The sequence below is a fragment of the Cryptomeria japonica genome, chromosome 10, assembly GCF_030272615.1.
Source record: "Cryptomeria japonica chromosome 10, Sugi_1.0, whole genome shotgun sequence".
NCBI classification, from domain to species: Eukaryota; Viridiplantae; Streptophyta; class Pinopsida; order Cupressales; family Cupressaceae; genus Cryptomeria; species Cryptomeria japonica.
This window is the reverse complement of record NC_081414.1, coordinates 610260823-610287729: the sequence shown is the minus strand read 5'-3', so window position 1 is coordinate 610287729 and position 26907 is coordinate 610260823. Positions and strand designations below refer to the sequence as shown.

At 36.9% G+C, this 26907-nt stretch overlaps 1 protein-coding gene across 2 annotated transcripts in view; it reads left to right on the top strand.

Annotated features, from left to right (window-relative positions):
* Positions 1–26678, top strand: part of LOC131064820 (probable protein phosphatase 2C 71) — a 76144-nt gene extending 49466 nt beyond the window's left edge. For both annotated transcript variants that reach the window (XM_057999091.2, XM_057999089.1), the window contains 3 exons: positions 23182–23325; positions 23543–23671; positions 26130–26678. In XM_057999091.2, the coding sequence (XP_057855074.1) occupies positions 23182–23325; positions 23543–23671; positions 26130–26300 (444 nt within the window). In that variant the 3' untranslated portion in view covers positions 26301–26678. The remainder of the gene's footprint in view (positions 1–23181; positions 23326–23542; positions 23672–26129) is intronic.
* The last annotated feature ends 229 nt before the right edge of the window (positions 26679–26907 follow it).

Below are 26907 nucleotides of genomic sequence, written 5' to 3'. Positions count from 1 at the left end.
TTTCCTTGGTCCTTCTCTTTGATGGCGAATGCAACGAATCTGGTCATTATTGCGTTGAGCTCTTCCATGGACAAGTTAGGCAAATTATCAAGTTTGAACTCGATCACTTTCAATGTATTAGCACAAGTAGCAAAGACCCTTTGCCATTCCATTTCTTGTTTCCAATATATTCCCATGAAGGCCATGAATGAACATACTCCGGTCAAAACAACTGGAAAGAAGATAGACTTTATCTTATTATGTATTTCATCAACGCTAAAACTATCTTCATCAAGCATATCTTGAAGGAGCATTTCTCTGGTTGAGATGATGAATTGTTCTTGAATTCCTTTAAGTGTTTCTTCCATCTTGATGCAATCATCCTTTGTCTTATCAATAGTTTCTTTCTTAGTCACCAAAAGCAATACCACCTGTTGAAGTCATAAACTGCTTTTGCATCCATCACTCCACCATTATTAGTATTTGTTTAGGAACTTCTTTTAGTGTTTGCAGACTTGGTGGTATGGTTTTGTCTCGGATAAGCTGAAACTCTTCCCATATTTCCATGATCTTTTGAATTCTGCACAAGAATGTGGTGACTCTATCTTAGGTTTGTATATACTCATGGGTGAATGTACTAGCTTGTTGGAAAGCATTTTCAATCCATGCCTTAGTGGTTTGGGCTATTATTCTTGTTTCTTCTACTCCTTCAATTGCTTCTTTGGAGAGTATCTGAGGTGGGAGAGGTGTATCTTCCTCCCGTCGGGATGACATATGGTGGGTGTAGTCTTGTTGGTATGCGTTGGATGTAGTCTATATGTGCGAATGGGTGACTTTGTGTTGGATAGCTACCTTGGTTATGTATGCTGAAATACAAGGGGGACTTACGCTTGGCCTGTTCAATTCACAATGAAGATCTTTTGTTTGGGTTTGGATCATGGACTTCAAGAAAATTGAAAAGGAGATAAGGTTTAGAAATTCTAATCTATTCCTAAGAATTCAAGAGATAGTATTGAATAGGTGACTTCAATAACAACACTTTGCTTTGCCACGCTTAGGACAACTACACAAAGTGAGTGCGATTTTGCTTATGATTTTCATACTTATGAATAATACCAACAGTTGAACAATATTACTCAGAGTAGAAGTTAAACCTCCACAAAATGAGCTCAGACTAACTTTACACAATGAACAAAAATCATCTATTCATCAAAAGTATGAGCAGACATTTACCATAAATCAATACTTATCAAATCTTGCATTCTTCTAACATACATGAAATAAAATCTAAACCATGATGAGGGATAAGAACCATGCCAACTCTAAAATAAGAGAGGTAATAACCATCAATTCGAACAATGCATTACTTATTACTTTGGCAGTTGTAAGCAACAATTACTCTTCTCAACATGTTTTGCAACATGCTCCCATGATTTACAAATGAGGGGTTGAGCTCAATTTATAGGCTCCCCAATTACAATTCAATGGCCAGGATTGATTTTCGATCAATGGTCGAGATTACAAAATAAAACCCTAATTAGGGTTTGTTACCACTAACTACCTTTCAACCAATGAGAAAATTACATTTGAGGACACTTGTCCTTCTTGCTAAATATAAACCAATAATAAAACAGAAGGTTGTTACATTGTGAAGTGTGCCTTCTAGAAGCTTATGGATAAGTCAGGTTCATTGAACTTGGACATGTTGATCTTGATTGTTGAATGTCCATGAATTCTCCAATTGGTGCTGAAAAATTGCCTAAGTATGGAAATTTGTTTGGAATAGTCTTCTTGTCGCCATCTGATCTTGACTGGGAGCTTGTCTTCAGGAGATGAAATCCTTCAAGAAATCCGGAATTTCTTTTCATATTTTTGCCAAGCTTGAAGACTTTTCTTGATGCCTGGAAACTCTTTCGAGTGCTTTGAATTTTGGAGAAGAATTCCCCTATGCCTTCGCCACAATGAAGGAAATTGGAACTTTTTCTGTGAAGTATTTCCCATACTTAGCCAAATTTTGGTTAGTCAATTTTATTTTGTGACACCTTCATGTGGATCCTCTAGCACCTAGCCAAGATTTTGACCATTTCTATGCTTAGACACACTTTGCCTGTGGATTTGCCTTCAATTCTGGATTTGGCTTGTGCTGAGTAGAACAAACTCTGCCTTTGGACAAGAATTTTATTCATCTTCTCTTTACTTTTCCTCTTTATTCTTCTTCTTTCTTCCTTTTTCTCTTCCAACACACAGTCAAAATTTGATTCTTTTGGTTGTGGAAAATTCCACACAACCATTTTTGATGTGTCAAACTTTTATTTTCCAACCTGTTCGTTTGTTTGACCCTTGATTTCATGTGCTGCTTTGTCAAATTTGTTTTTCCCTTTAGCCATTTTCTCTCTTCGGCATGGCAAGTCGATTGTCTTCATGTCTTATCCCTGAGCCATAGGCAAATTTTAATGTCTTGCTTAGGCATCTTCACATATTCCATTTATGCCTAGTCAACTTGTGTTTTATGCAATTTACCTTAGCAAATTTTATTTTCTTTTGTCATGTCAAAAATCTCCACCTTTCCTTGCCTAGGCGGACTTTGTCTTTGTCTGGACAATCTTCTTTTCAAATTTATTTTTGCCAACTTCCTCCCATCATGGGCGGACTCGAAGGTTTCTTTAACATTGCTTTTCTTCTTCGATTATGTCTAGGCGCACTTGGATGAAGTCTTGCCATCATGTTTTATGCTTTATCTTGGACAATCTAAACCATGCTTTTCTATCCTTCCAAGGTGAACTTGAGAGTTGACAAGCCAAGGCGGACTTCTCTCATGTTTGGATATTCCTCCATGTGTTCCTTGGCGGACTTTACAAATCTTTTGCCATCTAAACCTCTTGCATGCTTAGGCGGACTTTGAATGCCCTTGGACATGGTGGACTTTGAGGTGTGCTTGCCATGTTCATCTTTGCTTCATGCCTTTCATCTTGGGCGGACTTGGAGCTTCATAGACCAAGGCAGACTTGGCATGCTTTATTCCATGTCTTGTGTTTGCTTTTCTAGATGGCAGACTTCAAGCTTTGTTGAACATCTCCTTCATGGGCGGACTTGGCTTAGTATTTGACATATTGCTTCTTGGTTTAGGTGGACTTCACGTCTTCTTGGCCATGTTAACTTTCATCTTTCCTTAGGCTGGGCGGACTTGAGCTTCTTCTTGCCATTTCACACCTTCAAGCTAGGGCGGACTTGGATGATGTTTGAACAGGGTGGAGTTGGCATGATGCTTGCTTGGGCGGACTTTGAAAATCTCTAGCCAACTTCAAAACTTAGTTAGCTTTTCCTCTTCAACTGCACGTAGGAGTTAGGTTGACCTTTGCCATGAGTTAGTTGACCGAAGGTAGGAGTTTGATGTTTGCTTGCCAACCTTGCTTGTGCATGGGTGGACATGAAAGATTCTTAGCCATTTTTCCATGCATTTGGGCGGACTTGAGAGGTCCCCTGCCATGGGCGGACTTGAGGAGAACTTGGACATCCAAGTTGATGTGCCATCTTCCAAGGCGGACTTCAACCTTTGTCTGCCATTTTTCCCTTGGGTGAATTTTATCTAGATAGCCATGTCTTCACACTTATTCAAACTGTCATGTCCATCTCTGACTTGCCATGTTTATACTTGGACTATCTGGAACAAAAACCCTAATTAGGGTTTCCACCTTGCTTTTTACACTTAGAAACCAAATTTTTCGATTCTAAAGACATGGGCAGTAATGATATGGCCTCAGGATCAAAACCCTAATTCCACAAAAAAGCAAAAAAACATAACCCTGCTTTTTGTACTTAGAGGCAAAATTTTTCGAATCTAAAGACATGGGGCACTGACCAAATGACTTGAGGAACAAAACCCAGGTTCTACTTTAAAAAAAGTAGCAAAAAGCAAAAAAAGCAAAAAGCAAGCCAAAAAAGATGCTTTTTGGATTGTGCCCAAAGTGCCAAAAACAAAACTTTCCATTTTTAGAAAAAAACAAAAAAGCAGAAATTCCTAAAAATAGAAAGTTGTCAGACACGACCCAAAGCAATTTCGATCCTCGTCCTTCAAACCTTCTAAGCACTTTGACAACGTTCAAGCATTGTTCTGAGAATGACTCCTCAACTTGGCTCGGGATGACTTCAATAACTTTAACTCCTCATTGTAAAAAGACTGGTGATTAGTAGTTGTGATGCCAAAGCAAAACCCTAAAAAGCAAAAACAAGGGGTCCCCATCTGCAATGGGGCGATGTGTGAAGGTGGTCACAACAAGTCTATCAATTGCTTGTTTTCCTCCTTCAATTGCTTCTTTTTTCTTACCTCAATCTCTAATTGTTCTGCCATGTTAGAGGCCGATCCTCTAAATTCTTCAACAACCTGAGTGCGAGTGATAGGACCAATGTCTATCTCCCTTATGTCACAATCTTCTGCCGTAGTTTGATCCCTTGGTTTATCAAATTTAGGAATAACCATTTGCACTACTCGAGAACCAAAAGCATTATTCACAATTCTAGAATATTTCTTATGCTTCTTTTCTCTATTTTGTTCTACTCTTGCAAGCAAAGTATCCAAATCTCTAACCTAATCTACTATTGTCACTGATTTCTTCTTCATTCTTTCTCTCAAGTCTCAACCATTCGGGTGCTTGATCATCCACCTCTTCTAAACCAGATTGCTGCTGATTACTCTCGGGGGCTATGAGTGTGTCTTCATAATGTTCTTGATTCTGATTTTCAACATCCATACCTTGTACTTATTCATTTGTATTGATTTGCTGATCATAAATAGGTTCCCCATTATGAGGTGGGGAATTAAATTTCTTGATCCTCTCGCTGATTGGCATCACTAGATTCATTGACACTTCTACTATCTTGTGTGTTCTGAATAACTCCTTCATCTTCTTGTGAGATGTTCTTTCTTTTCAAAGCTGCATTCATCTCTACAAAGATATTCACTTCTCCCCTAGAAGGAGTACTAGTGGTAGATGGAGTTCTTGCTGACCTTTGCTTCTTTTGCTGAGCCGAATTATCATTCACCCTTTTTATCTTCTTTGCTTGGGCTTTTGAGTTTTCAGGAATGTCTTGTTGACTACTCCTTTCCTGTGTGTTTACTTCATTTCCCGTGCTTTCATCCACGGATTCTTCTGAATTTTCATATTGGTTAGATAATGAATCCTCATTATCCATCCAATCATATGTTGGAGGGATGCCTTTTGCTCTCAATTTATCAGCTTGATACAATATCCACTACTTAGTGTTGTCTAACACTATTTGATTTATGACTTCTGGTTGGGTGAAATCGGGAACATACCAATCTATTGAAGAAAGAGGCTTGTCCTTTTCTTTTCTATTGTGTGGTAATATCACATCTTCATCTCCTTCGATCTGATCTGGTACTCGCAATACTCTTGTGTGCCTGATCAATTTAAGAGACAATCTTGAGTATGCTCTTTCTCTTACTTCAAAATCATTAGTTGCATTTGCCCAATGGTCTTCAATATGCATGAAGTGGTGAAACTTCTCTTTATTCACTGTTCTGATGTTATGATAGGGATCAAAGTTGCTCCTTGAGGTATGAATCCTGAGATTGTAGTGTTGTAGCTCTTCTTCTGATCCTTGTGCTGCTGAAATGGTGGAGCATGTTTCAAGTCATTTTCCCACCATGACTAGGAAGGTGGTTTTAGCTTTCTTCCTTCTCTTCTCGATTGCATCATATTTTAACAGTTGCCTGGATACTTCTAACAACACCATCCTGTCAGTAGGATATCTTGGTAGACGGTAGGCATATGAAGAGCATCCTTGTATCCTTAAATATGTGAATTTTGGAAATTGAGTATACCAATACCCATACTTCTTTATCAGTTTCATTGACTCCTTAGATAATCTAATATGAGTGCCCCCTTGCAATGTTCTCACAATATGCATGGTGAATGCATCATTCACCCTCCTGAAATAAGCAATACTATTGTTCAAGTGCAACTGTGGATATGCATCATATGAGAGCATTTGTCCTTCTGCCAGTCCAATGGGTGCTCTACAATTCAAACCTTTGTACTTCCCAAATCTTGGCAAAATGTAGATTAAGTATGAACTCATATATAATGTTTTAGTTTGTTCTACATTCTTCAATTGCTCATGTAGATTATCACTCACTATCTTGGTCCAATTGATTATGTTAACACCTTTAGTCACTTCCTCTATGTAGTACCACATCCAAGGTTCGTATGATGCAGTTTGTGGGGATCCCATAACTCTGTTCAGCATCATTACAAGCTCAGTCAATTCTTCCTTGAAATCTGATTTGAGGAGCGTCTTCTTGGGTACTCTCTTATGACTACTCTATGGTTCTATGATCCAATTCTTGTTGAGGACGTCATCGCATATCTCTGGTTTGCTTTGGTATAGTGCTAATGCATCACCCTTACTCTTGTAAATGACTTTGTCTTATGTAGGCACTTTGAATACTTCAGCTATAGATATCTCCATGAGGTATGCTATCTTGCTTCCATCTGGTGCTACTATAATCCTCCTCTCCGGGTCATAATGCTTTGCACATTCTAGAACCAATTCGCTACATTGTACTGCTGGTGGGAAGCTTGCAATGTGAGCAATGCCATTCCTTGTGAGTTTCTTTACCATCTTCGAAGCGGTGTATTTGCCTCTACCAAACACTCGATCTCGAAAATCCTCCATATCAGTGTGCCCGAAGTTGGTGTCGCCAATCTTTCGCCATTTGGAGGTGAGTTTAGTTTCAAAGAGTGTGTCTTTGAATTCGTTCTTCATTAGGGCTTGCCTCTTATTTCCTCGTGTCTTCATTTCAGTCATTGGCCTACAAACAAGATAATTTTGTCACCAAATAGATGTGGTTTTTGGAGTTTTAAGGAATGAGATGTGATAGATAAGAATGCTAGTGATATTCAATCTGATCAACAGCTTATCATACCTTAGCTAAGGCAAATAAAATCTTTCCTTAAGAAAATTGAAGGCAACAGCTCTTTGATTTAATAAAAATCAGACCTGGAAATGAGAAAATAAACTTAAATTTTCAAACCTTTATAGTGAATTATCAAAACCTTAGGGTTTGTAAAAGTGGTTTTGGCAATAAGATGCAATCTTACAAATGTTGATTTGCCAAATGTCAAGGTCTGATTTGATCTTATTTCACCTTTTATATGCTGATGTAGATATGATGGTATACAGATTTTCACCAATCTTTGCCCAGGCTGCTTTCAAATTGAACTGAAAATGCTTCTAAGTCAAGATAAAACTCCTCAAATCAATCACTCCTTTCTTGGAAATGTATTTTGATCATTTCAATGATCAAAATCTGTTGTTAAAATCGCTGATATAGATAGAATTCGCCCTTCAAAATCGTTGATTTAGAGATGCAAATCAGAATAAAATTGCTCTTAGAAGATGTAGTTCGCTGGTCACCTGAACCTGCAGATCGAAATTGTCTTGAATGATGCTTTGAAAATGAAATGGAATGCCTTCTTATATAGGCGTTTGAGGGTTAAGGATGTGTCTTTTCATTTCACCTTCCCATAGGCCGACCTGTTTGGATTTAATAAAATGTTTCAATTTTTTTCCTTTGGGCCCCATTCATCATGCTGGCCGACTTGTCATTTGGGCTTTGCTGGTCGAATTTTTGAGATCCCTTTGCAACATTTGGTCTAAGCGGCCTTTTGAGGTACCTTTGCAACATTTGATTGGAGGCGGCCTTTTAGGGTCCCTTTGCACTTAATGGCATGATCGGTCAATTTGACTAAGTTTGCAATCCATCATCATGGCTTTGCAAACTTCGTTTGCACTTAGACGATTTGGTGGGATTTTGAGCCTTGTTTTGACTTGGGCGGCCAAATTGAAGACCTTTGCAATTTATTACTTAATCGGTCAAATTGAAGACCTTTGCAATTTATTACTTAATCGGCCAAATTGAAGACCTTTGCATCTCGTTACTTAATCGGCCAAATTGGCTAGCTTTGCAATTTATTTGTATTCCAAAGTTTTGTCAAGATCTTGAAACTAAGTTCACCAAATTTTGTTCTCTAAGGCAAATTGGTCATTACAATCATTCAAAAATTCATCTTTCTTTGTCAAAACCTTCTTCACTGAATCGGCCATCAGAGGTTCATTTGCACTAATTCTTGACATTTTAACGTAGTTGGGACAAACCTTCATTCTCGTTCCTCATGTTCTCTTCAAACCCTCATTGACCTAAGTAAGAGATTTCGATGATCTCAATCTCTCCTACATACCTCTTAACTCATGAGTGTCATCTTTAGTCATTGCAATCGGAAATGCTCTAGGACAAGGGGAATCTTCATCTTGGAGTGCAATCTTAGAATGCTAACCATTTGATCAACTGATTGCTGCCACTGGAAGCAAAAAAAGGGGGGGTCCTCTTCTTTGATGGGGTGATGTGTGAAATGGTCACAACACTACCTAATTACTATTTATGAACTATTAACCTTTACAATGAGAGATTTGAGCGTTTTGTATTGCTCTTAATACAATTCTATGACAGATTGATTCTCCAATCAATGGCTGAGATTACAAGACAAATTCCTAATTAGGGTTTGTTACAACAAACTCCTCGGCCAATGAGAAAATTACAAGATTTTGGACACGTCCTTTGAATGTCGACCAATGAGAATTGAGGTTAGGTACATAAAATAGTATTTGATGAAGTGCCATGTGTCACCTTCTCCACTCTTGAATGAATCAAGTTCGCTGAGCTTAGACATACTGATTTGGAGGAACTGGATTGGTTGGTGATGAATAGGACGCCACATCAGCTACATCATCACAAAGTGACTGAGATCGAGCAATATCTCTTGATACTCAACAATATCCAACTTGGTCAACATGATGAAGGTAATGGGACATATTCCCAAATTATATCATCTTAAATGATCAAGCAAATTGTCTAACTCTCTTCTGAAACTATTTCCATGCCTTGATCATGTCCGTTTTCATCTCCATACTTGGGAATTTTTCCTTTATGATGTTTGATGTAGACTTTGTGATGCCCTTGCTTGATCTTGATCTTCCTTTTGCCTATGCTTGATTATCATGTGCAAGTTTATCCTCTTGCTTAGGAATCTTCCGTGAGACGCACTTATCCTTGACAATCTTCACTAAGATCACTTCTCTGTTGTACTAGCAATATTTCTTGGATCTCCAGAGGAAATTCAGGATTGTGACAATTTCTTCCATATGCATCCTTGGTTCTTGATCTCATTTTGCATTGTTGAAACTTGATTGCCACATTTGTGTTGTGAAGTTTTTTCCTTGTTCATGCTGCCAAGATGTTGTAAAGTTCCTTGTGATGCTGATTTTCTTGAGTGAAGTCCTCTTTTGCACTTGGTTCCTCATCTTGCGTATTTCTTCATTATTGTGCTTCACCCCATATCTACTTGCTATCAGTCCATCTTGTCTTGAATTTGAACCTTGATTTCTCCTCATAGCATTGTTTGAGTTTCTCCATATAGTGAAGTCCTTCACTCCACGCTCCATGCACCACATTGCTTGCATCCAACCTGAAAAAGACAAAGAAAACATTTAAATCTTGATTATGAATGAAACCTTAAGTAAGAAAAGTGCAAAATAATTCACAAAACTCACTTCATGAAACCGTTAAAATATCTGGAAATTGTCCTTCACATTAAAATTTCAATGAAAATCGATTAAATTCTGTGAATTTGACCTCAAATCCGATTGCCAAAACCCGAAAGGATGTCCTGAAAATCCTTATTTACAAGCGATGAGGACTTTGATCTGTGATCAGCCCTTCTCCCTCTCTTTTTTCTTTGATGTAGAAATGGAAAAATCCTTTTGAAATCGCTGGCCTGCTGACTGATTTAGTTCGCTTTGCCTTGGTTCTTTGAAATTTGAGTGATTGAAATCAAAATTTGAGGACTTGGACTTGCCATGAACTCGGCAGCCCAAAAATTGGACTCAGACTTGGCAAAAACTCGGGAAAGGACTCGGCAAAAAAAAAATCATAGTTTTACAAAAAAAACAAAAAGACCTCCTCCTTCAAACCCTACAGACCTTTTTGGAGCAAATAAAAATGCCAAATGAGTGAAAGATTAAAAAAAAAAAACACTTTTAAACCTTGTTTGGGCGTGTTTCACTGTGATGCGAGTCTTCTCGTCGGACTCGCGAGTCTTCACTATTGACTCGTGCGAGTCCTTGGCACAGACTCACGAGTCTTGTGCCAGGACTCACTAGGACTTGGTTCGTGAGTCCTTGGCGAGTCGACTCGGCCTGCCAACAGACTCGTGAGTCTAGATGAGTCCGTGGTGAGTCCGATGAATTTGCAAACTATGATTGAAATAGTTCGCTTGGGTTTCCTTTATATGCATGTGAATCACTTCATGCCTTTTTAAATAACCACTCTTCATCATCATTCCTCTCCAGCAGACTTGAATGTGAAACATCAAAAGGTACGGATTTATTTTGTTTAATTTTGTTTTGAATCTTGAAACATCACAAGTGGAGAATTGCACCCTACAAGGACTAATCTGTCCCAACTTTTCATGCTTAGGTCCACACCCCACCCTTAGGTAATTTGGATTTCATTGGAACAATTCGTTTTAATTTGTATTTCCTTGGTGGGAATTTGACCTTGATAGGGACTGAATTATCTTCATGAAATTCACTTGCACTTTGATTTTCATCAGCATATTAGAGTGGAAACCTGATCCTCAAAGGGACAAGTTAGTCCTTATTAAAATTCTCATTACCTTCGCACATGTAATCATCAAGTGGAAATTCGATTATGATGGGGACAATTCAGTCCCTATGAAATTTCACTTTTCCTCAACATATTTGTTCCTTCATGTGAAAAATTGATCATGATTGGGATGAAATCAATCCTCATGAAATTTCGCAGTACCTTTTCATCTTTTACCTTCAAGTGGAGAATCGACCTTGATAAGAACACTTCAATCCCTATAAAATTTCACCTTACCTTTGCAAGTTTGTTTCGTCATGGGGAATTCAATAGGTATAGGGACTAGTCCTTGTGAAATTCTCATTCAATCTTTGCAAGCTATCTTCCTTGGTGGAGATTGACCTCCATAGGGACAAAATCAATCCCTACTTTTTGCTGAATGGCAGCTAGGTATTCTGTCAAGTGGAGATTTGACCTTCATAGGAACAAATTAGTCCCTAATTTGTCCTAACATTTGTCCTTACTTTTGATGTAACACCCCATAGGTAAGTTGATTTTGAGACTTGGAGTGGAAAATCCATATGCATAGGGACAAAATTTAATCCCTATTTTTTGTCCTTATTTTTATTGCAATTCCCTTAAGGAAATTTGTTCTTCATGCTTGGCCGATCATAGGAAATGATCCCTATTTTTGCTCTTAAACTTGTTTCAAATTCCTTTCTTCTTCAACTTGGAGTGGAAATTCGATTTCCATAGGGACTTGATTGATCTTTGATTCAATTGCTTAGTGGAAATTCAATTTCCATAGGGACTAATTGATCCTTATGAATTTCCATGTCCAAATTTGTTCAAAATCTCATTGCTTGTTCATCTCCAAGGTGGAAAATTGGTTTCTATAGGGACTTAATGGATTTTCAACATCCATTTCTTCAATTCAAACCCTTAGAAGTAGAAAATCAATCTCCATAGGGACTTTTCATCTGTCATCACAAAAATCCACATTAACTCGCAACAATTTTCATGATTTTCGCTCATATTCAAAGGATGAGTGGAAATTTGATTTCATGAGGACAAAATCAAACCGATTTAGACAACCTAGTTTTCCGACTGACTCCCTTTCAATTTGACCAACTTTTCACACCCTTTGACAACATTTCTTGCTTCATGACAACTTTGATCTTGATAGGCCACCCTCTCATAAGCAAAGGCTAAAACTAGGAGATATTGCTAAGCTAAGGCAATCCAGGCAAAACATCTACATAAAGAGCGAAAAAGTGGGGGGTCCCCATTTGCAATGGTGCGATGTGTGAAAATGTCACAACAGGTCTCCACAATGAGAACTCAATGCTTTGAAGTTTAACCAATTAAGCCCAACTCCTTGGACTAAGCTTACCTTTTTGAACACTCTTGTGTATGGAAGATTGTTTTTGTTTGAACACATGTTTAGTAGGCAAGTGAAGAGTCATTTCCAGTCATTTCTGCGATTATAGAAGCATATATCTTCTGAATATTGCCATATATTGGATTTCAGCAGTGTTCATGATATTTTCATGAAAATGTTACAGATTTTTGAATTTCTTGTTGACTGAGATTTTGACTGAATTGCCAATATATTGTGATAATATCTGTAATATAGCAGGATATTTTGTTGATAGTATTTCACTATATTCGTTTTTTGCTATAAAACCCTCTGACCCACATTTTTTCATCGCTCTTCTTGTTTTTTCTACCAAAGATCTCTGTCTTTTAGGGTATTTTGGGCATGGTTTAGGATAGAAAAATATTTTTTTTGTCAGTTCTTGCTGATCCTTGGAGAGGAGTGCTCACCAGATTAGATATACTTGGCCATAATCTGACTGAAGCTTCACTACTTCCTGTCAAACTCTTATCTCATACTCTCCAATATACTCAACATTTTCTATGATCGGCCTTACTTCTGACAAAACTCTTGAGCAAGCCAAATTGATACCAAAGAAGGATGTATAACTCTGCTTGTACAAGTCTTCTACTTAGTACATGCTCTCCATGCTAACCTTATCCTGCAGTAAGCTTCTGTCAAGTGTATCTACTAGGCTATTAGGAAACGCTGTGTTTACCCACCTGCATAAGTTACCACCTTCTACAAACATGCGATCTGATGGTATTTTTCTTGTCAGCATATCTAACAACAAATTGTCGTAACTTAGACATCTCCCTCTGTAATTGCTCTTCATTTATGACCGTCAATACTCTGCATTCATGACAGTCAGTAGTGTGATCATATGTGGTTTTAGAAATCCTTATGACAATATCTAATTAATTATGAGAAATTCAGAGGCATACCTGGGGCAATGCAACCCCCTGACCCTTTGATGGAAAGTGTTAAGGTAAGATAGCCCATAGATTGTGTACCTGAAGTTAACCTGGTAATTCCAAAATCTGTTACATTGTCTGACAGATCTTTGCCCTAAAGGACATTCTTAAGTTTTAAAATCACAGTCTACTTGGACAGAAGAGTTGTAATTCAGATATTCCAAGGCATTTACAATGTTAATGTCAATGTACAGTTGTCTTTTCAATTCCAACTCACATTAATCTTTTTTTGGATACAAATACATTTCTAAGCTTCCATTTGATATGATTTAAAAACGAAAGCTTTGAATCCAGGAATTGAACATGAAGTTATGATCCTGATGAAATTTCTGTGTTGAATTTTTCTTAACACCTTGCATGTGTTGAAACTCTTATGAGCTTCTTCACTGTGCAAATTAAAAATCTTCCAGCAATCACTCTACTATCTCTCAGGTCTCCTCTGTAGACTGATCCAAAGCTACCCATTCCAACCAACTTGCTCTTGGTAAATCCATCAGTTGCACTAAAAGGACCTCCAAGAGAAGTTTTCAGGTGCTTCAACTTCTGCAGAAAATCCCATGGGAGATCATATGTTGGCAAAGCACATTCCACAATAATCCAAGGGCCAAAACCAAGCAACATACCACAAAAGCACTGGCACTAGAAACTGCCACTATTAATTTTTTTGTATGCACTGTAATCAGTGACCTCAAAAATAATGTGAAAAATCCATATTTCAAATTTTGTGGTGTACGCCCTTTATTTTTTCTCTTTTGCTCTTTATGCACTTAGGATGACTTTTAAATATAAAAAGTATCAGTTATCTCTTTTTTTTTGTGTTTCCCTTATCTTTTGATTTGCTGAGATATTACCGAGAAAGATATATGCTTTTATTGCTAGTATTATAAATGGTTGTTTTCCTTTTTAATGTGTCATGGGTGTCCTTGCCATGCACATCTACTAAACAAGGAAACAAATGCATGATGAGTTCTTGCTTACTAGAAGCATAGAATCATATCAGGCCTCAGTCTTTAGGAATGTTCATGCCCTCAAGCTGATGGGAAAATTTGACCTCAAGGTGGCTAATATGTAGCTAAGGTAACTTGATGTCACTAGATAGGAGGGTTGATTCATGCCTTACGTTTACTAATTAAGATCTAGTCTTTCAAGTTTTGAAAGGTACATTCCTATCTTTCAATCATGTCAAAACAAGAAATAGTCAGCAACAAAGAAAATATGTCTGGTTACATAACAAACCTTGAATGCTGTTGAGAATTGTACAGATCAGGACATTGCATATTATGTAACATTATATAACTTAAACCTTTTTGCCTTGTTATCAATATATGAAAAGAAACAACTGATGGACACCTGTGGTTTAATTCTCTAAATTTTGCTGTCTGAAGCAAGATTGTTTGAAATGACTTATGGGTTCTATGAATAATATTTTTACACTGAAGGTGTCCTCTCTAATAGAGGGACTGAGTTACTTGGCGAATCAATGACTGAAATTGGTCCTTAAGGATATAAGACGGTCGAAATCATCTTGGTCATTTCATGTACCTTCATGATCACTATTGCTTTCAGCATCTCCCCCATTGTCCATATGGCCTTGCCAAATAGGCTGTTTGAATATAACAAAGCATACAAATACTTTGAGGGCTTAATAGTGTGAAAAAATTCTGGGTAAATCCTCTGCAAACAACTATTTGCCATGCTGGCTGAAAAACTTGTCTAGACTCTACGCTATGGAGGAGGTGAGCGGTGGTGGTTAGTGGTAAAACATAGGTGTGTAAGCTTGTGGCATTGGAGAGCAGGGCACCGTGTCAATAACCTTGGTGACATGTCCAGGCACGTGATGGGTGATTCCAACACTTGAACTGTCCCTATCACAATCAATTTTCCTATTGTTGCCAAACTGGCATACCTATATAACTCTTTTCCCATTTTTGTGGATTCAAGACACTATCTATGAAATCTTAGCAGCTCCCAACTATAGAAAATAGAAAGTCATTGCCTTCCTGTTATGCCCACACCATAAGACATTGCACACCAAACAAATCACAGCCTCAATTTATAATAATCCCAGATGACAACATAAAAATCTTTTAGAGGCCGACTCAGAATTATTCTCCTAGGCAACAGCATAAATAGTGTTTAGAGGCCGACTAGGATAGAATAAAGGGGAAATGAAGCTCTTTACCAAAAGGGCCGACTCAATGAAATGTTTTAAGGCAGCGCTTATGTTTAGAACTGATGGACCCTTTGTTAAGGGTTGTGATGGTGATAAAGGTGGTGACTATTCATCCCACCATGGAAAATATAAAAAGGGGAGACCAATCCATTTGTGGAAGGCTTCAAGTGAAATCTAAAAATCCAAAGAAGAAAATTAAGATACAAAGGTAGAAATAAATATTATTGGAGATAAGTATAGAAATAAATTATAAATATATAGATGCATAGATATACTTTGCAAAAATTAAATAATTGCTCATAGTAAGTAACTTAATTGCATTTACTTTTAAGAATAATTAATAGCAAATGCATATAGCTAATCGAGTTTTAATTAATGAGAAATGGCTTGCAAATAGAAAGGATAACCGACCTTTCAAGCTCACAAGAGGTGAAGAATTGACCATTCATTCACCAAGTATGCCACCTCGAGATGTTGTGCTCATGGGCTTGGTGAGGAAGGCAATCTTCGTGGTTCTTATCAAGCATGTCACCTCGAGATGGCTGGATTGAAGATCCTGCCATGCTTGTGGGTTGGGAGGCAAATGAGTGCTCTTGGGCTTGATCAAGGAGGATGGTGCGCCTTCAAGGTAGACTAAGGGATGGAGTGGACTGAGATCCTGTCATATCCATGGGCTTGGAGGCAAATGAGTGCTCTTGGGCTTGAGGGTCTTACCACGCATGCCACCCTGAGATGAATGGACAAAGATCCACTCATGAGCTCGGAATACAAGGAAAAGCATCCTTGAGATTGCAGTTTGCAAACGTTTCTAACAATTCCTAATATGATTACTATAGGAATATGCCTTGGAAAAATTATTAATGCTATTATTGTATTTTGAATTAAATGTGAATTATGTTTATATGGATGCATATGTTATCATGAAATCTTGATATTTATGTTAATGCTTTAGATGTTATCATATGTTCTTATATCTTAATGATTATTAATATTGTTGTAGGACCTAAACCAGGATTATCTTAAATGATGTATTACATGTGACAATATTTTTATTGAAGTTATGCTTATAAATAAATTACCTTCTTAGACTTAAGTGGACATCGTTATTCTAGGGCAAAAATCGAGAAGATCCCAAGAAGGGAAATAACACTTCCATAATGATTGTGTCTTGTTCATTGGGATAAAGGCTTAACAGTGGTAGATGGATCAATCAATGAGCCACGTGATTGAACCTCAAACCTCATCTTTTGTTGGCACCCAAAAAGAAATAGCTAGGATTTGCATTTGTGAAGGGAACCCTAGAGCACCCTTCAAACGGGATTGGAGGTGATTAAGGAATGCCATTGCTTGGAAACAAGAGCTACCTTGGGCACATTTGAGATAGAAAGGAAGGCCACTATCATCTATATCACATCATAAAGAAATAATTTAGAGATTGATTCTTCACCATTTGCCATTGTTTATTATGGTTTCATTCCTCGACATACAAGTGGCTTAAGCAAGGGGCAATTAAGACTTGTTGAGTGAGGTTCAAAGCACGTCTCTCAAAAAATGTGTTAAAGTTAGCTTGCCTAAAGTTGGAGGAATAAGTAGAAGGCAATTGACTTTTTTACCATGTAAGGAATCAAAAGAAGATAAGCGAGATTCGACATGTGGGCCAATCATGTGCTGATTTAGTGGGCATTTGCATAATTTTACCCATTAAAATGTGTTAATGTGTGTAAAGCACTTGTGGATGTTAGTCCCAACCAGTGCTGAGAGGGGAGGGGTGAATCAACACTTAATCAAATTTTCACAATTTAACTTTTAACTTAAATCTGCATTCATCTAAAATCCAACAATATACTTAATCACTGAAGTAAAATATGCAAGCATGAAAAGTTAACAGTGACACCAAGAAGTTATCTCGTGGAAACCCAAAAGGGAGAAAACCACGGTGTGAGTAGGAACTCACAAAATTTGTACTCTTCTGAAGTACGCCTTGTGAGGAGCCATCCCTGTTAGGAGATTACAAAGACACTGTTAGGTGCCACCCGTTTAAGGGATTTTAATCAGGGCCGGTTAGTGCCTTTACCTTGTTAAAGGTAGCCTGGTTAGAGGACTTAGAACAACAGTTAAGATGTCACCCGGTTAAGGGATTTTACAATAGGGACCTGTTAAAGTCCACCTGGTTAAGGGATTTATGTTGCAGTTGTTAGAAAGCAACAAATGGATGATCTGCTGAATTAGCTACTGATAGCTTGATCAGATCTCAATATGCATCACACTCAATACACATTGGTTGTGTCTTCTCTGCACAACATCGGTTTCCTTCTTACACCTTCGGCTTTTCACTCAGCCGGTCACCTATCCCTCGACACTGCACTCTACCGATCCTCATACCTTCGGCTCTGCACTCTGCCGGTCCCCTGACCTTCGGCTCTGCACTCTGCCGGTCCTCTGATCTTTGGCTCTGCACTCTGCCGGTTCACTGTCTCTCGACTCTGCACTTAGTCGATCTACCTCAAACACACTCTACTGTGCTAACATCTCTTAGCACTTCCTCTCTCTCTGCTCTTCACTTTTGGATTGCCTTCAACAAAATCTTCTTGTTGTAAATTTCACGATCAAACTTCCTGAATGAACTTCACGAACACTTTATACATTTTCTGCCGACACCTTCAGGCATTCCCTTAATAAAGCCAATCATGGATTTTGGAAGATTTCAAATTCAAAATCTCCCACTCTTTCTCTGCATGCCTTACAACAATTCCGCCAAGTGTTCAACCAATTCTGCCACTGCATCTCCCAAAGATAGAAACTTCTGAGTCGTGTTTAGCCAAATAAGTGCGAACCAGAAAATCCGCATGTAATCATGCTTGACTGCATGATAACTGAAAGTTGACCTTACCAACATATGTTTTGGCGTAGACACAAGCTCACCAACTCATCCTTTGCCACCGCAACTAAATAACCGATCACCGCTTCGATATCTATGGTGATCACCTGTCTTCCTTCTGTCATACCAGTGTATCAGTATGCCACTGCACTTCTATATTACCGGTTCGTCCTTTGATTGCCAATTTGTTGTGCTAGCACCAAGTTTCTTCCCCTGTTTACCAATGAGTTACCGGTTTGTATAGACAAACAAGTTCTCTTGCCCGAGTCACCTTTTGTGACTTCACCATCATCAAAGTAACTGATCGGTTGGCTTAGTCTATCTTTCCTTGAACTAATTGAACCTTTGATCATTCAATACCAAAGCTGTTTCCATGGATTGTAAGTCATCACTTTTGCTTACTGAAAAACAACATCACTCTACCTATACCACTTCACTGGTTAGGTCTTCACCGGTAAGTGTTGGACATCAATGCCAAATCTTAGCACATATACCAGTTCTCTGGATTGACCGGTTTTGTCAATGCCAACAATCCAACAGTGGAGTGGTGGCCTTCATCTAAGTCGGTTGAGATGTTATTTGCAAGAAACCCTAATTAAGTGGCCTTTTGGTGTTCACATAAGTGTGCCATAATTGTGACCCCACCACACAACTGCATTTTATTCTACGATTAGAAGTGCACAATATCTCACCCGCAACCAATCTGATTTGTCTAGTTTTAAATGAGCTGTAAAGCATAGACTCTATGATCCACTCATTGTAGATCCTATCCAAATGCTTACTTGAATATATCCTTCACTCTACATATCCCCTTCATCGAAGTGTTAGTGATTATTTGCATACAACCATTGATGCCTTGAAGAAATTGTACTTGTAGGCTGCAATTGCAGCTGAGTAACTTGGCCACTTACTAGTGAGCACTTGGTGAGTCTAAGTTTGCAAATCAGCTCTGCGTCTGCAATGCGATCTGCATACCAAAATGTACCAAAAATGTGGATTTTTTCTCTTTTTGAGCCCTCCACATTCTCACCTCACTTACACAATGATCAGTTACCTTTGATATCTTCTTATGGTGATTTTAGTTGATTGTGGAAACGAGACTATTTTTGAAGATCTTTCAAGTGTTGTTTTAAAAGATTAATGTTTTTCCTGATTTATTATTTTTCTAATTTGTTTTAAATTTCTAAATGTTTCCAAGCATTTAGAAACAAAAGTTTACATGTACATTTGTGTTTTACATGCATTTGAGTCAACATACACTAGCTAGGGTTCTACATTTTTTAAATTTATTTTGGATTTTGTTTTCAATTATAGGGTCTGCATTTTTATTTTGTATTTTTTTTGCAATCCAGGGTTTGCAGCAATTAAATTTGTTCATTAGTTTTTTCAATTCTAGGCTTTAGAGTTTGCATTGAATTTCATCAAGAAATGGAAGCCAAGTGTTGGAAACAAGGATTTTGCTTGGAAGTTTGACATAGGTGGCTGACCCTTGGGTGGGTCATTTGCAACCATTGTGGATTGAAAATGAATGGAGAATTCAATTGCCTCAAATACCACCTCGCACTTATTGCTGGTCGTGATGTAAAATTGTTTGAATGTTGAGTTGGAGATTGTATGGGAGAAGAATGTGGCTCTTGCTTTTACGAAGCAAAAAAATGGAGATGAGAACAGTTGCAGGGTTTGCAGTAGAGATGAATCCCAACATGGGGTGGGAATTAGCTGTAGAAGCAAATATAGAGATTGTGGGTTCCTTTTGTGGTTTATGAATATGCAGAAAATCCATTTCATTAAGCTGCAAGTGAATGTATTCAACAGATTTTTCATTCCACGGGACATGCTATCTTCATAGCTTCCGCGTGAAGGAGAAGTATGATGACATAATCATGATGTGCATATTTTTTACTACAAAAACCTTCCATTCAATATGTTGATAAACTTATAGTGAGGGAATTTGGTGATAACCTTGATTGTTGCAAAGAAAGGGTTCAAGGCACGTAGTCCTTATGAATTGAATGGGTTGTTTCTCTAGAAAGTAGTGGCAATTACAAATACAATTGTGGAAGAGAAAAAATCAGCTCAAGAGAAAATGCACAACATTTTCAAATGGGTGGACAAATGGAAGGAACCGCATGCTCATTAATTTTCTAGTGGCTTCAAATGGTTGACTGGTGTTCTTGAGGTCAATCAATGCCTCTAACAAAGTGAAGAATGTTGAGAATCCAAGGCAAATGTTGGGGGAGGTAGTCTTAAAGGTGGTATAGAAAATGTGGTCCAAGTTGTGAAACAAAATACAACAACATATGTGGTGGCAAGGAGACTACTTGAGAAAAGGCACTTGACACTTTTTGGAGCCCTTGCGTTGCCCATTGTCTTAATCTTATGCTGGAGGACACAAACAAATTTGGTTGTGTAAAATCTGGGGTGGAAGATACCAAGATCATCACCAAATACATCATAATCATAATTGGGTGCCTAGCTTGATAAGAGATCACACCAAGGGGAAGGAACATGTGATAAGGAGTATTGTAGGGTTTGTGACTAACTTCATCACCTTGCAAAGCATTTATGATTTGCTAACACCTTTGAAGTAGATGTTTGTGAACCAGTAATGGATGGATTCTTCTTATTTGGAGGATGTAGATGGAGCGAGTGTTTGCAAAGAAATTTTTTGATAGTGTCTTCATGAAGAGTGCTAATGAGGTCAAGGTAACTTCAGACTTCTATTTAAATTTTAGATTGTATGCTGTAATATCACTTTTTCCAAATTTCATTTCTAGATATTGTTCATTTTTTTCAAAGTTTTATTTTTTTATTGTAACTACTTGTTTGTATGCATCAAAGCCTTTAGTTAGGGTTTTTTGTTTGGTGGATACACATCAAAATACAGTGGGATACTTGTTTGATACCATGGACAAGGTTAAGGAGGCCTTCCAAAAGTACTACAAGGGAGATCAAAGAAAATTCAAACATGTTTGGAGCATTGTTGATCGAATGTGGAACAATCAACTTCATCAATCTATTCATGTATTGATTTACTACCTAAATGTTGAATTTTTCTATAGAGAGGACTTCAGGGTTACTAATGGGAAGGTTATGGAGGGATTCACAACATGCATTGAGAGTATAAAGCCTCGGGGAGAGGGCAGGATGCATATTATTATAGAGTTGGAAAGATACAAATATGTAGGGGAAGGCTATCCTCTTCACCATTAGCTATTTGTGAGAGAACCACCCAAGCACTAGTTAACAAAAAATCTCAATCTTCACTTCACTTCAATTCTTTTGTGTGCAATTATTTCTTACATACAAACTTGTGAATATATTCATTGTAATTGATTGGGTGGCAAAAACCCAAAATCTTCAAAATGAGCCCTTTGAATCTTATCCCAACCTTGTAGTGCTTTTGGATGTGAATGCGATTGGAGATTATTTGATGCTGTTCACTTGGAAGTTGAAACAGTGCAACAAATTGACACAAAAATGCCTTCTTGATGACCTCGTTTTCATGCTATACAACCTTAACCTTCTCTCAAAAGGCACATGACTCATTTGATAGTCATGAAGTGATTGACTTTAATGACAGTGATCCATCTAGTGATTGGATTGTCTAGGATGAGGAAAACTTGTTTATAGAATATGAAATTACTGATTTTGAAACACAAGAAGAGGAAGGTACAGAAAAAGTAGAAGGTGCTGGATTGAATGACATCATGGTAGAGGATGATGGTGATCTTGAGGAGTCATTATCTTCTAGATCAAGGAGTCGGATCTCATCATAGGCAGAGAAAATCATAAAATTATTTTAAGTTGCATTGATTTGTAATTCTTGATGATCATTTTCAATCATCATGATATTTGTAGCATATTATTGGCTATTGTATTCCCATTTTGATGCAATATTGGATCTTTTTAATTCAAACCTAATAAAAAGTACTTTCTCAAACTTTTACAGACTCATTTCATATATTTTGTAATTACTATTTGCATGAAGTTTATGTTTTTTAATGAATTTAAGTATTTTATTAATTCTGAGATTTTGCTGAGTCACTAAAACCTAGCCAAAATTGGGTCTGGCATGTATTCGTAGGTCTTAAGGTTTCAAACTTGCGTTGTCTACTTGTTCTACAGGTTTATTTTATAATGCCTGCATAGCTAAAGTTTCTACTTGGCAATGAAAATAAAGTCTCACTCTTGGAAAATATATAATGCTGTTTTTTCGGATAGGTTTGATTCCTGTCTCATAGACTGCCTGTGTTCTATGCATCATACTCAAGACAAATTTGAACTAATAAAGTATCTAGCATAGAATCCATATAGTATCAATGAAGGCCAGAGATCTTTAGGCAGGCTGGAAGATCCGATGATGCCATTTTATCTTTCCAGCAAATTTTAGTTTAGCATCCCAGAAACATTCTGGAATCTGAATCCCAAGCCTTTGCTATCTGCTTCCAATACTTTGCTATCTGCTTGCACACAGGAAAAGATGCACATGCAAAATGCATTCATAAATATAAAATATCCGCACAAATAGGTGGATAGAAGCATTGTATATTCAGCAAATCTCTTAACTTCATATAATAGAACTTTTAAATATAATACCCTTATTCAGAAAGAAACTATAGATTATCAATAAAACTTGTAAGCTATGGTAAATTTAATAAAAAAAGGGTCTGGTTTACACTTTACACCAAATTTTTTATCTATTTGTTACCATGGACTGTGAAAACCTACTATTTCTAATCTCCACTTTTTGTGGAAGGAAATTATATTGTAAGGAACAGCTTCTTGAGAAGCTGAGAATTAAAATTGCTAAGAAGATTGCAGATGTAAAAATCTGGTACACAGTTTACACCAGAAGTTTTCATTATTATGGACTGTGGAAACCTATTGCTTCTGATTAGCTAATTGGCAAAATTTTATCTCATGTTGTTGGTGCTAAAGCCGACATGGTCCTGACTAAACTATATGTTGACCTTATTTAGTTTTGTTCTGTATTGTGGTAATAAATGAATGCTTTCAAAGAAAAAGAAAAAAGGCTAGAAGGTTTTCTCTGATGACTACGAGTTGGTGAACTCAGTTTATTCATATACATCATAACATTCAAATTGTGAACAGATGCTTCATGTTGTGAATCTTGGAGACTCTGGATTTCTTGTCATCCGAGAAGGTTCTGTTGTTGCGAAGTCATCTCCAATGACACATGGATTTAATTTTCCTTATCAAATTGAGAGAGGAGATGATCCATCATCAGTTTTGGAGGTATAGCTGAAATGTTGATATTGCTTTTTTTTGAATCTATATATTCAAAGTTGGATAAAAGCTCTTCCTTCTGATAGTTTCTGTGTAGTTATTTTTGTTGTTCAATAATTTTGAGAGTTACAATTTTTCTCATTTGATTTTGCTCCTTTGCCTACAAGAAAGATCCACCTTATTGAGATCATAACTAAAAGCATCTTTTAAACTATGTTGGTTGCAGAGCTATGAAGTTCACCTGAATGAAGGAGATGTGATTGTTACTGCTACAGATGGCCTTTTTGATAATATATATGATCACGAGATAGCATCAATTGTTCAAACCTCATTGCAATCAGGTTTAAGTGCAAAGGTATGAATTATTTGTGATTGTTGAAGTCTACAAAGAATTTCTCTCACCAAGTAATATGTAGAACAACTCGAAGAAAATTCCTACCAACATGTTGTTTCAACAATTGCCCAACATAAAATTTAGGGCCACATTTAAATTTTGTTAATTAATCTTGTCTTGCATGTTTTGGTTTTAGGTTCAAAGGTTAGTCTTACTTTTCATCATAACTTTGAAGTTAATGGACTTTTTTTTAGATCAAGTGATGTACATTCTTTTGGTGAGACCGTCAGAAGTACCATCTTTTTTGGAAGTGATCGACTCTTCAATGCAAGCTAAATAACGTTTTGTGGAAGCAAAATAACGTTTTGTGGAGTTTGTATGTTGAATGTTTACCCCTTACACAAGTTCATCCATTGAAGTCCATTTTGAATACAAAACACTATTGTAGGGCAAAGTATTTTGTTTTTATTAGTAAGGATGAAATTTTAGCAATAACAAGGAGTGAATTTTCAGAACACCCAATATTGGTTTATACTTGCAACTTTTTGGTGTAATAATGAATTTATTGCACATAATTATGCATTTGTTACACCTTAGGTAATTTATTTACTTAGGTTTAGTTATGCTTCTTTCTTTGGAGGAGGACGTGTCAACTTATTATCTCTTGCACAAGTTAAAGTTCATCCATTGAAGGTTTTGAATACAAAACACTATTGTAGGGCAGAGGGTTTTTTTAGTTAAAAAGGATCAAGTCCTAGCAATAATAAGGAGCAAATTTTTAAAACATCCAACATTGGTTTATACTGCAACCTGTTGGTGTAATAATGCATTTATTGCATAAAACTTTTATAAATGGCATAGTTGAGTTTTGGTCGTTCATATTGAGTCTATGTTAGTTCTTTGAGCAAATAGGTTATTTGTGAATAGCTGCAAATAATTTATATATGGGTAGACATTTCCTGCAATTATTTGAAACCTTATGTGGTATTAGAGCAGGTTTGCACTAGTTTCCTTTCCATTAAGTAATTTTTTTTTTTTTCCTGGATGTTTTAAGTGACCTTTAGCAGGTACTTTTTCTAGAAGAATGTTGTAGCAAATCTAAGCTCTTTTTTGTGCCTTGAGATGTAAGAAAATTGGTTTAGCTTTTTGTTTCATTCAAATCAGACACTTAAAAGGACAGGCTATCAATACTTATAGGTTGGTTATTTTATTTTACAGAGAGGAAAACCCTTGCGCAACCCCAAATTGAGATCAGAACTCTAAGCTTCAATGATATCCTCAGAGATATTCTTGATGGCCATTGGGGAGGCAGGCCGCTAATCCTTTAGTTGAGCCTTGAGTAGCAAATCTAGTAGTAACTCATCCTCCTCTGTGTCCCAGTAGTGAGCCCAGCCATCCCCATCTTTGTTGTTTGGTTCATCCTCAGCTTCGCCTTCATTGAAGGCCTTTCTGCCCACTGAAGATTTGAAATGCTTGCTCTTGCTTATGCTCTCCATTCCTTTTGAAGCTTAACTGCTAGCTCTTTAATGCCAAATAAAGTGCGTTGAGATAAAACTAAACATTCACATAATACCTGCAAAAACTGCTAATCATCAAAAAGCAGGATTATATAAACCATTTTATTCACCTAGAGGGTTTAAGTAAAAATAAACAGTTGCTCCTAAAATGTGAAAACTTTGTGTCTTGTCATATAGCTTGCCTTTTTAGTGGGCAGCCCCTATCTTTTTAAAAGTAAATCCTTATTAGGGTACAATTTAAAAGAAAATCCTTATTATGATTTACGATTAACGTGTACAGAAAATATATCAAAACAAACTTAAAGAAATTTTAAAATACCCAAGCCTAATGCTTTTAAAAAAATGTTCAGTATACCCATGCTCTGTATCTTTCAGCCTCTGTAAAAGAGTTAAAAAATAAGAAGAGTAGGTATTGTGAAAGTATATCAGAACAAGTCTTCGAGAGGCTTGATGAATGACACAACAAATGTCGTGGGGTGTGATTACCTAGGAAGTTAACTGGGAGTTTTTTTGAGTGTTATGCTACTATAGGGTTATACTTTGAGTACACAAATATTTTAAAAGTGGGAGCTTATTTGACATATTGACAAATATTGTTTTGAGTTTTCTCTGTTTACAAATGGATATAGAAAGAGATTTGTAGTGACTTGGAGATACAGAATTCAGCTGCATTTTATTCTCAGTTTCACTCACAAGCACAAAAGCTTCTCTGTTTTATTTTTCTACTGTGCTGCTCAATTAGAAACAAGAATATATCTTTGACAATTGTGGTTTTAAATTCTTATTCGACAGGATAACTTTTCTTTTTTAAGCTAGTTAAATCAGGCCTACCTCCATAAATGGAACATTAAAGTGTCTTCGTGTGTAGACATAGATGTCATTATCGTCCAGGATCTCTGTTTGCAATTTACCTATTATAAATCCTATACGTATTCTTTTTAATTACAAGTTTCCCATTTCAGGAAATTGCAAATTTGCTGGCAAAAGAAGCACAGGAGAGAGGCAAATCAACATCTGGGAACAGTCCATTTGCAGAAGCAGCTCAAGCTGCTGGTTATTATACTTACATTGGTGGGAAATTGGACGATGTTACAGTCATTGTATCAATAGTGCAAGCCGATCCCAACGAGTAAAAAGGAATATATGTATCTTGCTGGTTAGAGTGTCTGCGCCAAGAGAAGTTCACGACAAATCTTGGGCATTTGGCTGGCCATTTAATATTGTTTTGGACAGATGTTCATAGCGTAACATTTATTTTGAAAAAAATAAAATAAAAATGGCAATCAGGTGATTGATTAGATTCAAAGTGCTTCTGGTAGTAACTGTGTAGATATTTTTTATATTAAGTTTTTGGATTATATTCCATTATCTATCAGAAAGAAGAGAAGTATGAAGTAGTTGTCTGATTGAACCTGAAGCACTAGTTCTGTAAAGAAATTTACAACTTTCTACATGTATCAGTTGAGACATTCTTCGAAATTATTTTCAAAGCAGAAATTTTCTCTTGTTAAGATAGTTGTGTATTAATGAGCCCTATATAGGAAGCAAAATGAACTATAATATCAAATACTAAAGAATTACAATTAAATATATTGCCCCACCAGGCGTTAAACTTGACAGCCATTTACATATTATTTGTTTTCTTATCAGTAAAATATTTATCAGACTTTTTACTGCCATGTCTCCCATAACCTACAATTTCGCCATGAGGGGAGCTTTGGGATCTATTTTTAAAGAGCT